Source organism: Leptosomus discolor, chromosome 4 (assembly GCF_034619465.1).
Source record: "Leptosomus discolor isolate bLepDis1 chromosome 4, bLepDis1.hap2, whole genome shotgun sequence".
NCBI classification, from domain to species: domain Eukaryota; kingdom Metazoa; phylum Chordata; class Aves; order Leptosomiformes; family Leptosomidae; genus Leptosomus; species Leptosomus discolor.
Window position 1 is genome coordinate 83,705,754 of NC_141394.1, and position 12,548 is coordinate 83,718,301.

Below are 12,548 nucleotides of genomic sequence, written 5' to 3' on the forward strand. Positions count from 1 at the left end.
GTCAAGCCTCAGCCCCTGAGCAGGGGTCCCATAAGCAGACTCACCCACAGACATAAAAACTGGGAGCTGGGTGCAGAACAGACAATGATGCTGTGGGAAAGCCAGCTCGGCACTGCCAGGTTGGGTTATTCACGTGCAGGGAGCAACTGCTGTGGCTTGCTGGGCACAGGCCATGGTTGTGCTTGCTCTTTTCCTCACTGCCTGCACCAGCCCCTGCCGAGTTTTGCTGCTGGGGAACGCTGAGGTCAAGCCTGGCCCTGGTGGAAGGCTGTTGGGGCAGACTGGGGCGGCCAGCCACGGCAGGGACAGTGCTGGGAGCAGCCCAGTGCCCCTGGAGCGGCTGCAGTGCCCAGGGACACAGCATGGTTAGAGGTAGAGAGATGTGGATGACGTGAGATGATCCTGTCCACGAAGACCATCAGAGAAGGAAGTCAGGCAGGGCTGTGCATACCCAGCTGTGTTTGCTGTGATTCTTCCCCTTCCCTGCTGTCTCTGGGAGCACCTGGCTATTTGTTTTTTCTTGGACTTTGAAGTTGAGCTAAGTGGCCTCTAATTCTTCTCTTCCTTTTTTGTCTCCTATCAAAGACAAGCACTGTGTCACTCCTTTTTCCTGTTCTCTGAAACGTCATCTGTCCTCTACCAGTTCTTAATATTACCCTGACCCATCTTCTGCCCAGCCAACCTGGTCACACTTTCCCTCCTCCAGCACGAGCACACCTGTTTGCCGCTCACGTTAGTGGTGAAAATCACATGATCACAGCCACCCTCCTCGGCCTGTAAGCACTGGAGTCCTGTTGCCTCCTGCTGCCCCTCGCAGTCTGCAGTGCAGTGGGCCGCATGGGCTGCTCACCAGCCTGCTACCAATGCCTCCCTTTTGAAGGTTTTCTTGCAACCCTTCATGTTTCTTGCTGGTTACAATTCATCTCATACTTCAGCTTCCCTAATGTTTTGTTATTTTTTTCTGTTCCTCCTAGTTTTTTGACCTAGTTTCTACTTTTATGCCCTTCCGTCTGAAGTTTCGGGTCATTATCTGAACTATGAGCCCCCCCTTCCCCCAGTGCTGGGATGTTTTCCCTTGTGCCCTGTTGCATCATTAAGGCCCTGCCAAGCTGTCTGAATGTTTTGTTGGACCTGACCTCCAGCCCCCCAAATTCCTCACATTTTTTCTGGAAGGCACTTTGAAGTTGCTCTCCACTCTGACGCCCTCGAGTGCATCCTCTGTCAAGAGTAAGGTCTGGGAGAGCCTCCCCTGGGGTTTCCTGTGCTCCCCGGCCCAAAGCCCTCGGGAGCCCAAGCCCGTGTGGGCAGCCATGCCCTGGTGCAGGCAGCCCCCGAGGATGCCCGGCTGTGGGGGATGTGCAGGGAGGGGGCGACGGTCCGAACCCTTTGGCAGCCTGGTTGCATCCCTCTTGTTTCCCAGGGGACCTGCCTTTCGGAGGCCAGGGCCTGCCTATACTGAGGGTGCGCCCAGCAGCATCTTCCTCTGTGTTTGCCCTCTCTGGGCAAGCTACAGCCCCGAATCCACGGGCCGGTATTCGCGGTGTGTTTCGCCAGCCGGATCGCCGTTTGGTCAGACCAAAGACCTCCCGGCTGCAGCCGCTCCTTCCCCAGTGCGTGACCATGCCCACATGTGGGGCAAGTGCCGTGCCGTCCGGGGTGACGGCCCTGGGTGCCCAGCCCCGGGGCGACCTGCGGGCGCTGCTCCCAGGCTGTGGCTCACAGTGCCCGCTCCGAGCTCGGCAGCCGTCGGAGGGGTGAAAGCTGCGGGGCGGGAGCCCCCACGCCGGGAGGGGGCGGAGGGGTAGGGCCCGGCCTCCGTCTCCTCCCGGCCCCGGGACGGAGTGGGACACGTCTGGAAGCCGAGGCCTGCCCGGCGGGGTGGGGCAGCGCGGCGGGGGCAGCTCCTTCCCAGAGGCGGCAGCCCGCCCGCTTCCGCCAGGGCGCGGCCGGCCGCCGCCTGCCCTCCCACCGCTCCCGGACCGGTACCACGCGGCCCCGCGGCGATGGCCCCGAGGGGGGGGACGATCGTGCTCCCGCCTCGTCCCGACCAGCGGCCGTGCCTCCGCGCGCCCCAGTCCCGCGTGACGTCCTGCACGGCCGGGCGGGGAGGGGCTCCGGCAGGACCTGTGCGGCGCCGCGGGCTGGGGGCGGGCTGGGGGACGCCGGCGGGGGAGCCACGTCCCGGAACCGCGGGCACCGCCTCGGGGAGTGGGGCCTGTGCGCGCGCGGCGCCGGTGCGCGGTCGGTACGCACGGACGGGCGCGCGCGCACGCACAGCCTCCCCGAATCATTCGCCCGCGCCCTGACACGTGCGTCCCCAGCGCGGCCCCGCCCCGGCCCCGCTCCCCGGCGGCGGCGGGCGGAAGCGCGCGGCGCGGCGGCGGCGCGTGGCGGCGCGGGATGGACCCGCCGGCTAAGGAGGGGCCGCTGCTCGTGCAGCACAGCCACAAGTTCGGCGCCAAGGTGGGCGGCCGGGTCGCGCCGTGGGCGGGCACGGGCACGGGCACGGGCACGGGGCCGCACGGGACGGGGCGGGACGGGCCCTTCCCTTCCCCTCTCCTGGGCCGCGCCGTCTCCCCACCGCCGCCCGGGCCGGGCCGGGCCCTTCCCACCTCCCAGGCCCTGTCTCCCCACCGCCGCCCGGGCTGGGCCCGTCATCCCCACGGTCAGCAGCCGCCCCGGCTGGGCGTGGTGCCGGGACGCTGGCGCCGCCTGGCGATGGGGGAAGCGGGGCCGGGGCTTTGTCGCCCGCCGGGGCCGTCTGGGCGCGGGGGTGCCGGCGGGCGCGGTCGGGGCCGGTCTCCGGCGGTGGCGGGGTGGGACGGGGCGGCCGGGCGGAGGGCACCGCCGGGGCCTCCGCTGGCCCGGCCGGCGCCCCCGGGCCCGGTGTGACCCCGCTGCCTTGCAGAGATGGAAGCGGAGCTGGTTCGTGCTGTACCCGGCCAGCCAGCACGGTGTCGCCCGCCTGGAGTTCTTCGACTGCAAGGAGCCGGCGGCGCCGCCCGAGCGGCTGGGCACCCGGCGGCTGGACAAGACGGTGGTGCGGCTGGCGGACTGCACCAGCGTGGCCCCCGTGGCCGAGAGCGGCCCCCGGGCCGGCACGGCCGTCTTCCGCCTGGAGACCAGCGACAGGAGCTACCTTTTCGCGGCTGACAAGCAGCAGAGCGAGGAGTGGGTGGCGAAGCTGTGCGAGATCGCCTTCGCGGTGAGCGGAGGGGCGCCCTGGGGGCGGAGGGGGGGGGGGGGCGGCGCGCATCAGGGCATCTGCGGTGGGGGTTGGGGTGCGACTGCTTCGTACCCAGCCGGAGGGCCCGGGGCTCTGGTCCCCTCTCGTAACTCCTGCCGTGCCCGCAGCCCCGCAGCCAGGTAGGTTATGGGACTCTCGGTCATGTGCTCAGTAATTCTTGGTTGCAGCTCCACATTCCAAGTCGGGCTCTTCTGCCCCAGTGTGGAGCTTGTCCTCACCCCCCTCAGAGGCCTGGCAGGGGCCCGATGGTGTCCAAGGAGTGTTTCCTCATGGCCCAAGCACCACTGCCTTTCCTGCCTCAGAAGCAGCAGAAGCGGAGCCCTGGGAGCGTTGCAGTGCGTGGCTCTGGGACCCGCCAGCTGGGCCAGTGCACCCGTTGCCCAGACTCGGGGTTCACTCCCGCCCATTGCTGGGATCTCCCCATCAGTGCTGGCCCTGCGGCTCTCCGTCCTCTGCCTGCACCCCTGCAGCAGCTCTGCAGCCTTCGCCAGGGCTGGTGGTCAGCCAGCGCGATGCCTCCCCGCCTTTAGGCGGCGGGCGGCCTATGGGCACGGTCATCCACGCTGCTCTGCAGGAGCAGCCTGCACCTGCCCTGCCCCACGGGGCCCCAGCTCTCCCTCCGAGGAGGCGTTTGCACAGCTCTGCGTTGTGCGCTAGCTGGTTCCAGGCCTTGAGGGATGGGCAGGGCTGCCTCGCAGGACGGCCAGCTGCAAAGCTGGTGATCCCAGGATCCTCCCACAGGGACCCGGGTGTTTGCCAAGTGTGATTTACCCTAAGCCTGGTTTTGTCCCTGCTTGTGTCTCCCTGTGGTCCGCTATCAAGCCAAATGTGTCTGTGCAGCAAGTGCCCTGCTGACCAGGCCAAGAGGCACTGGCGTGGTGCTGGAAATTGCTCCGTGTCTGTTTGGTGCAGACAGTGTTGTAGCCTCTGTCCAGGAAAAGGCTGGTGGGGCTGAGCTAGGGACCTGCCACGCGCCTTTGGAGTGGTGCACGGCAGTGGCGAGGCAGGGGACCGTCTGCTCGGAGCAGGGGTGTGCTCCTACCTTCTGTCACACGGTAGCTGCCAGTTGCGTGCTTGGGGTCCAGAAGCAAGCTGACAGTTCAGGAAGTGGTGAGCAAAAGGCTGCAAGGATGGCATGTGTTTTGGAAAGGCCTGGCCTGGAGCAAGAAGCACAGGAGCTGCATGGGGCCTCTCTGCAAAAAACTGAAGATCCTCAGTTGTGGTTTCTGGTCATCTGCATGGAGACCCTAATTTTGTGTCACGTTGTTTGTTGCTGCCCACAGGGTAAGCAGGGCCCAGTAGCTTGGGAACTGGGGCCAGAGATTGTTTGCAGTTCAGAACAGAATTTCTTTTTCTGTTGAAGATGAGGGAAAGTGCGGTCAAACAGAACCCTAAAGGGCTTTGACAGATTATCTGGCCCTTGACTTCCTGATCCCAGGCTGGCACCCTACTGCATTAGATGCTTTAGCTGAGCAGGAACTGCTGCTATCGGCCTTAAGGACACTAGGTTTTAGCAGTCCCCGTTCTATTGAGAAGTCAAACAAGAGGGCCCAATGGCCCTTTTTTGGTCTTGGCTCTTGTTAAGAAGCTCATGTGGCTGGGTTCTAAACTGAAACTGTGGCAGCTTGCTTTCTGCAAGACGTACGCTCCGCTGCAACCCCATCCCACGTGACCCTGAGAAACAGCTTCCAGCTCCTGTCCGGATACAGACCCTCAGGCAAAGATGCAGAGTCTGCTGAAGCAGCCCTTGCAGGGCACCTGTGAGCCTTCGGTTTGCGTGGGGCTTCCCTGGGGGAGGATCTTTGCTGTTCGGTGGTAGCACCGAGGGTGCATCCCCTGTACAGGCCCTTAGGGGACCCTGCTGCTGGGACACAGGTCACTGATGGTGTGTGTGTTGCACTTTCAGTTCTGCAGGCGCTAAAATAGAAGCGCTTGCTTCCCTTCTGCGGGCTGTGCACTGATACCGGCACCGCCTTCCTGCCTGTGCAGAAGCAGGACACAGACCCTTGCATTACTGGGTCATCTCACCAGCTCCCTCCCTTGCTGGTACGGCTGGGAGGGTGTGCCTGGGCCCATGCGATGCTTTGGGTGCCAATGTTGCCTGCGCTGCGGCACATCACTGAGGAAGCAGGGCTGTTCTGTGCCTCTGCACTGGGGCACCCCTGTGGGCATGCCGTAACGGTCGGATGAGCAGCAGTGGAGCGGGCACATGGGACCCCCAGGCGCTGCCCCACAGGAGGCTGTGTCTCAGTCCTGGCTTGTGCTGCACTGGGCAGCAGGGCCTGGAGGGCAGGGCTGCCAGGAGCAACTGCTCGCTTCTGTGCTGTCCAATGCACAGCCCAGCTGGGGCCCAGGGTCATGCTGGGAGCTCCAGGGAAGCCCCTCCTGTGCTGCCTGGCTCTGTTCATCCGTGCTCATGTTGGCTCAGGGAGCAGGGGCAGGGGCTGGGGTCTGTCACTGGCTCTGGGCAGGGAAGGGCTTGGTATGGCTGCAGGGTGGCCAAGCTGTGTGGGGCTGGGACAGCAGTGGCTGCAAGGGGACCCAGGGGCTGATGTGGGAAGAGGGGCTGGGGCTGATCTGCTCTCCTTTGTCAGGGGAACAGCCCCAGGGATGCTGGTGTGGCAGCCCGGCGTGGCAGAGAGGGCAGCGGGGAGGCCCCGGCACTGGAGATGGCTGTGAACTCCATCTACTACTCAAGAGATGAAGGTGGGACCTGCCGCTGCCCTGACTTCGGGCCACCTTCTGTGGGGCCTGTCCTGCTCCTGCCCCATCGCCAGGACTCTGGTGGGCAGGGCGAGGCCTCGCCTGGAGCGGGGACGTGTCTTCCCCTGCCCTTCCCTGAGCATCCCTGTCCCCACAGTGAACTCCTTCTGGGTGACGGTGCAGCGGACGGAGGCCGCGGAGCGATGCGAGCTGCGCGGCACCTACGTGCTCAAGGCTGAGCGTGACAGCCTCGTCCTGAAGGACCCACGGACAAATGAGATCCTCTACGTCTGGCCCTACCGGCTGCTCCGGAGATACGGCCGGGACAAGGTGGGCGGCGGGGGGGCCCTGCGTGCCACGCACTGAGCCCTGTTCCCCCGCAGGCTTTCCCTTGAAGGGTAAGGAGATGACGTGCCTGACCAGCCTGCGGCAGCCGTGCAGCAGGCCCTGCCGAATGCCAGAGCTGCTACAGCCCTTGGCGACCACAGCAGGGTCCCCAGGGGCGCCTGTGACCCTATCTGTCCTCAGCTCCTGCCTGTATCACTGCGCAGGGGCGTGGGCTGGCAGGACACCCGTCCCCACCGAGGGCATGGCGGTGCAGAGCCGCTCTCTGTGTGGTCCTTGCCCCACTCCCAGTGGGGCCATTGCAGCCCCTGCCAGCCCCTCTGCCGGACATCCCCGCAGCTGACTTGCTCCCGTTCTCCATCCCAGCGCTCCCCAGCCTGTGCCGTGGGCAGGCATGTCCTTCTGTGCTGTGCACGAGCTCTCCCCAGCCTCCGGGCACCTTGGCTCCCTGCAGCCCTGGCTCTGCCCTGCATTCAGTCCGTCCCTCCCGAAGGATGGTGGCCAGAGCAGGAGGGGCTGTTTGAGACATCAGTTACTCTAGATTTGTTCACCTTACAGGGCGTTCTGCTCTTAGCCTGGCTGACTGTGTAGGTCTGCCCCCTCTCCAGTGTCCTCCAGCAGAAGGTCCCTGATCTGTCTTGCTCCTACCCTGAGTGCAGGAGGTATCTGATGCGCTGGATGGGGAGGAAGTTGTCTCCCCAGGGCTGTTTATAGAAGTGATGGTATCAGCTGCAGTCTGGTAATGGCACTTTCTGCAGCACTTTACCAAAACAGAAGTGGAAATTGAGCTGCTCTTGCAGAGGTGTCTGGCTCGTCCACAGGGTCTGTGCCAGCGGCAGGACGAGAGCTACATGGTGCGAGGAGCAGGCAGCTGCACCCACAGGTCCCTGGGCAGTGATAGGTTGGCTGTGCTTGTGTTTGGCAGCATTGACCCGCAAAAGGAAGTCTGGCCCCAGAGGCTTTTGCAGCAACCCCAGAGACTGCTGCTGCGTGTGAGAGCACCAGCGAGGTGGAAAATCTCACCTGTATTCAGGGGCTGAGGTTCAGGAAGGGTGTGGGCATCTGCTGGTGGGAACCCGCATATGTGCGTTCAGGCCTGAGGCACACAGCCTTGGTGCAAGTCTTCTTTTTGTAACAGTCAGGCTGGTAAGGCAAATGCTTTGCTTACTATTGGTAGCCAAACTGCTGCTTCTGGCCTTTCTCCTCTGGAAAGCTGTGTTCCTCCATCGTGTATCTCCCGCCTCTGGATCGCTTCTCTTTTGCCTGACTAATGCTGACTTACCCAAGATGCCTGTAGTAGTTTCCCCTGCTGAACTCTCACTCATCTTCTTGCCCTACTCCATTCTCAGCGCTAACTGTGCGTTATTTCCTAGACTATCTGGTGGCAGTTGTTGACCCTGCTGGAAGTGCTCAGGTAAGGCAGCAGGTCTCTAGCAGGAGCTGCAGCTCTGGCCCTGGGACGTCTCACAGTGTTGTCCCCTCCAGTGTGCATCCTGCTCCAATTTCACGGCTTGGTCTGGGCTGCTGGGCAGCACGGCCCCCCCGCCCAGGCACTGTGCGGCCGCTGAGCACAGCGTGCCCGTGGAGTGGTGCTCGCCGAGCTGTGGCCCTCGCTGCGGGGAGCGGAAGGAGCGGGATGTTCAGTGAAGTCTCTTGCAGGATGTGCGGGATCAGTGCCCTTCAGCAGGAAGCACGGCCTGCATGGTGCGCTGGGTTGGCTAGCGCTGGGCAGGACATGACCCTTCCACTTCCCCTGCAGGTGATGTTCTCCTTCGAAGCTGGCAGGCGCTGCGACTCCGGCCCAGGGAACTTCACCTTTGAGACCAAGCAGGGCAATGAGATCTTCCGCCTGGTGGAAGCCTCCATCCGGGAGCAGAAAGCACAGGTGGAGGAGAACCGTCAAAGCTGTGACTCGCTGGATTTGGACAGCCCTGGCGTGGTGCTGCTCCGCCAGGCCCTGGCCGACTCCCTGAGCCTGGAGCTGCCTGTGGAGGGGGATGACACCCTGGCATCCAAAGGGGGGCTGGCGCCCAGGCCTAATGCGGTGTCAGAGGAGAGAGATGCCACATCTCTCCTGAAGACCCGGACTCTGCCAGAGCTCCCTGTGCCACAGGCCAAGCCCACAGTCCCAAGCACACCCCCGCGCTCCCCTCTGCCAAAGGTGCCCCACGCCGTGCTGCCGTCCGAGGACCCGTCCAGCTTGTACTCGGAGCCCCTGGACTCAGTGAAGGGCTTCCGGCCCCGGCTGGACCCGCTGTACTCGGACCCCATAGACACCAGGCCTGCGAGCGGGGCCAGGGCGCCCAGCGGTGCCTCGGACGAGGTGAAGCTCCGGCTGCCAGCGCCGCTGTACTTGGGCACGTACAAGCAGGTCGGGGCTGAGGGATGCAACCAGGTCCCTGCAGTGCCTGGGCGGAGGGAGCACATCTATGACGAGCCCGAGGGTCGCGCTCCCCGCTCGCTGCCCCCCGCCGCCTGCATCTACGACGAAGCACGTCCCACAGGTGAGGCCTGGCGCACCCAGAGCCGTGACAGCAGGGCCGGCTACGAGTATCCCTACAACCCCAGCACTGACGACTACTCGGTACCTGCCTTCCAGGCCAAGGCCAAGGGCCCCAAGCCGGTGCTCGCCCCCAAGCCTCAGGCTGCCTTCATCCCTAAAGGGGCCGAGAGGAGCGGGGACCCTGGCAAGCGGTGGGGGAGTGCTGCTCCGGAGAAGGCGGTCATCAAACCCAGCCTCAACAGCAGCAACAACAACAACGTGGAGGTGCTGTACAGCCAGGTGGTGAAGCCCCAGCATGCGCAGAAGAAGGAGCAGTCTGTGGATGAGTGCAGCTTGTCGCCTGTCTATGAGGACTTAGGAGAGATATAGCGTGTCGCTGCTCTGTACTTGCCCAGGAGGGGCTGGGGGGGCCCAGGCCTGTTCCTGAGCAGTGCTGGCTGCTGTCCTCCACAGATCCTGGGGGTGGCTTGGGGCTGGGGACTGTTCTGGCTCAGGCAGAGCTGCTCTTGCTCACCAGCGCTGAGGGGCTGTGTTGCCCCGGAGGCCCTTTGCACAAGCAGGAGCAAGAGAGCTGTGGCTGGTGCAGGTGCCAGTGTGCTTCTCCGGCTCTGGAGCTGGCTCCGCTGTCACCTCCTGATCCACAGGAGGGCTGGGATGCCCATTGGGATGCGTGGAAGACTGCTTGCCATCAGTCTCCAAAAGTATTTTTACACAAAATTTTTTTAATATTAAAATCTGTATGTCTCAATGAAACGTTTGCCTGTGGCATGTCTGGCTGTCAGGCGTACGGGTGGGGAGATGCTGGTGCAGTGCTGTAGAGCAGGGCAGCCTGGCTGAGCAGCGTTCACATGGTGGCACATTCATGTCTGTGCCAGAGCTATTCAGCTAAGAGGAAACTGTGAAGAAAAGCATGTGCCAAGTTCAGCTGTGGCTAGGATGCCCTGATGCCAGGGGATTGAGTGTTATAAGAGTCAGGCTTGCGGGTACCTCTATGTGCTGATTGGGGCACAAAATGTGATGGCCTCCGAGCATAAGGCTGGGCAGGGCCAGGCTCCAGCTCTGCTGCAGCTTGGTGACTGTTAATGAGTCAAAGGATCTCTCCAGCCTGATCCCTCTGCTGATTTCCCCTTGCTCCCCTGCTCTTGAAAGGCCTGGGATGGCCCTGTCTGGATCCTGTTGACTCTAATGGCAAAACCTGTGATCCCTGCTGTGTGGTGTGAGGCCAAGGGCTTGGCCGATTGCTGTGTAGGCAGCCTTGGGCAGAGACCTCTGCAGGGGAAAAACAAGTTGTCCTTTCAGTGCTGGTGATGGTTTTGAGAGATTTTATGTCCCTTCTGTGCAGGGTTATGCCAGGCACCTTGGCATTGGCCATCTCGGAGTCTGGACGGTGCTACTGGTGACTTCTGCAGGTTTGCCAGCTTGTTGATATAGACAGCAGGAAAACAGCCAGCTGACAAGCAGCACTATGATGTACCTGTGCAGAGGACTAAGCATGACTTCTGCAGCCCCAGCTCTGACGCCGGGAGCCGGAAACCACTGGGGAAGTTTGGAGGATCAGGTTCAGGTCCCAAGACTGGTGAGATGATGACAAGGTGGTGAGCTCCGACTGGGCATTTGTCTGATGCCCAAGTTGCAGGTGGGGAGCCTCAGTCCTGTAACAATACAGCACAGCTGTAGCCAGGACCAGTTTGTGGCTGTTCTCTTGTGCTGGATCCTCTTCCCCACGGGGGTTTTGCTGCAGGAGAAGGGAAAAAGCCTAAGGGGCTTTGGGTATCTGAGGGAGGCGGTTCCTGCCTGGGGCGAGAGGCCACAAGCAGCAGGCATCTGCTGCTCATGGTTGGCTGCTGGGTGGCCCTGTGCTTGTGTTCCTGGCCATGGCGGGTCCATGTACATGTCCCAAGAGCAGTGCTGCCTGTCTGCTCCAGAGGAGAACTCTGGGCATGGCTTAAGCAGGGGGCCCAGGCCACCTGCCCGTAATCCTTGCTCATGACCCCAGTGTGAGCCTCCAAGACTTAAACGTTGGAGAGCAGCCTGAGTGGCTGATGCAGCTTTCACTAAAGAGGGTGATGGTGAGGAAGGAAAATGCTCCAGCATCTGTGCCAGACCAGTGGTCCCTGCACAGCCCTGCACTCCTCTTGGCTGGGAGGAAAGGATCTTTATTTTTCTCACCTCAGCAGTTAACATCATCTCTCATAACAGCTGACTCAGGACTAAAACATAAGTGTGCAAGACTTCACACAATCTGTCTGCCTTCACAGAACCACAGAATGGTTTGGGTTGGATGGACCTTAAAGACCATCTGGTTCCAACCCCCTGCCATGGGCAGGGACACCTCCCACCAGCCCAGGCTGCTCCCAGCCCCATCCAGCCTGGCCTTGAGCACTGCCAGGGAGCGGGCAGCCACAGCTGCTCTGGGCAGCCTGGGCCAGTGCCTCACCGCCCTCACAGGGGGGAACTTCTTCCTAAGATCTCATCTAAATCTTCCCTCTTTCAGTTTGAAGCTGTTGTCCCTCGTCCTGTCACTACCCTCACTGATCAAGAGCCCCTCCCCACCTCTCCTGCAGCCCCCTTTCAGCACTGAAGGCCGCTCTAAGTTCTCCCCAGAGCCTTTTCTTCTCCAGGCTGAACAACCCCAACTCTCTCAGCCTGCACTCACAGGGGAGGTGCTCCAGCCCCCTGAGCATCTTCACGACACTCCCTTTACTTTGCCTCACTTCTACTGTCCCCTTACAAGTAATTTCCATGTGTTGAACAGTGAAGGACCTGTGTGCAGCTCAAACACAGCCTTGGCACGTCACAGCGGTTGTGTGCCATGGCTGAAGGCTGAATTAAGTCTGTGTACTTGGAAAATGGCATCCTGGCAGCCAGTCCTGGCTGAGGCTTTGCTGAGGTGCTTGGGGATGCATGGCTTACGCTTCGCTGCTCGCTCTGCCAAATTTCCTACAAGTGCAGAAATGGTCCTGGATGAGCAGCTTTGTTTGCTTCTGCCTCGTCCAGGTGCTGTGGGCCAGACTGAGTGGGGTGTGGGGAATCCTTGGGATATCAGACTTCCTTATGTGAGGACAGCTTGTGTGCCTCCCTGTTCCCTACTAAAAGCCCATGCCCTGGATTAGCTGAGCAATGCCAGAGTACCGGTCTAGTGGCCACAGCTGGGACACAATGGAAGCAGTTGTCTTTGTTTCTGTAGGCCAGGTGGCAATTTTTACCAGGAGATGACAACTTGGGAGCTGCTCAGAGCCCGACCAACCTTTTCCTCATGGGGTTACCTTTTTCTGTTTCCCATTCTGAAAGATATGTCCTTTTATAGCTGCTACCTCCTCCCCTGTAGGGTCCAGCATGGTGCAGGCAGCTCTTCTGTCAGAATATTCATTCTCACACTGGCATTAGGGAAGGCACCCAAGTTCCCTCTGGCTGCCAAGAGTTGATCAGAGCAACAGCAGAGTTACTGCCCTGCTTCACACTGTGGTGATCAGGTGGAGGGCTTTTCAACAGGGACCCCCCAAACAGCCCCAATTTTGTGATTTTCTTCCCAAGTTTCCTGTGTAGCAGCTTCCTTCTATCAGCAATAAATCACAAGCCCCTGCTTGTTTACCCCTTCTCACTGGCAAGGTCATTTGTTGACTGTACCCCAGTTTGGTTTTTATGATATGGCTGCCAAAGTAATTTCCAGGTGCATCATCAGTTCTGTCAAGCTAATATATATCCCCCATCTGCCTGATTTTGTCATTTTCATATTGTCTGGTTGGCATG

At 61.4% G+C, this 12,548-nt stretch overlaps 1 protein-coding gene across 1 annotated transcript; it reads left to right on the forward strand.

Annotated features, from left to right (window-relative positions):
* The first annotated feature begins 2,397 nt into the window (after positions 1-2,397).
* On the forward strand, positions 2,398-9,167 carry DOK1 (docking protein 1). Its single transcript, XM_086464543.1, has 5 exons — positions 2,398-2,463; positions 2,909-3,205; positions 5,842-5,953; positions 6,108-6,280; positions 8,055-9,167. The coding sequence occupies exons 1-5, from the start codon at positions 2,401-2,403 to the stop codon at positions 9,165-9,167; spliced, it is 1,758 nt and encodes a 585-aa protein (XP_086320669.1). The 5' UTR covers positions 2,398-2,400.
* Positions 9,168-12,548: the final 3,381 nt, after the last annotated feature.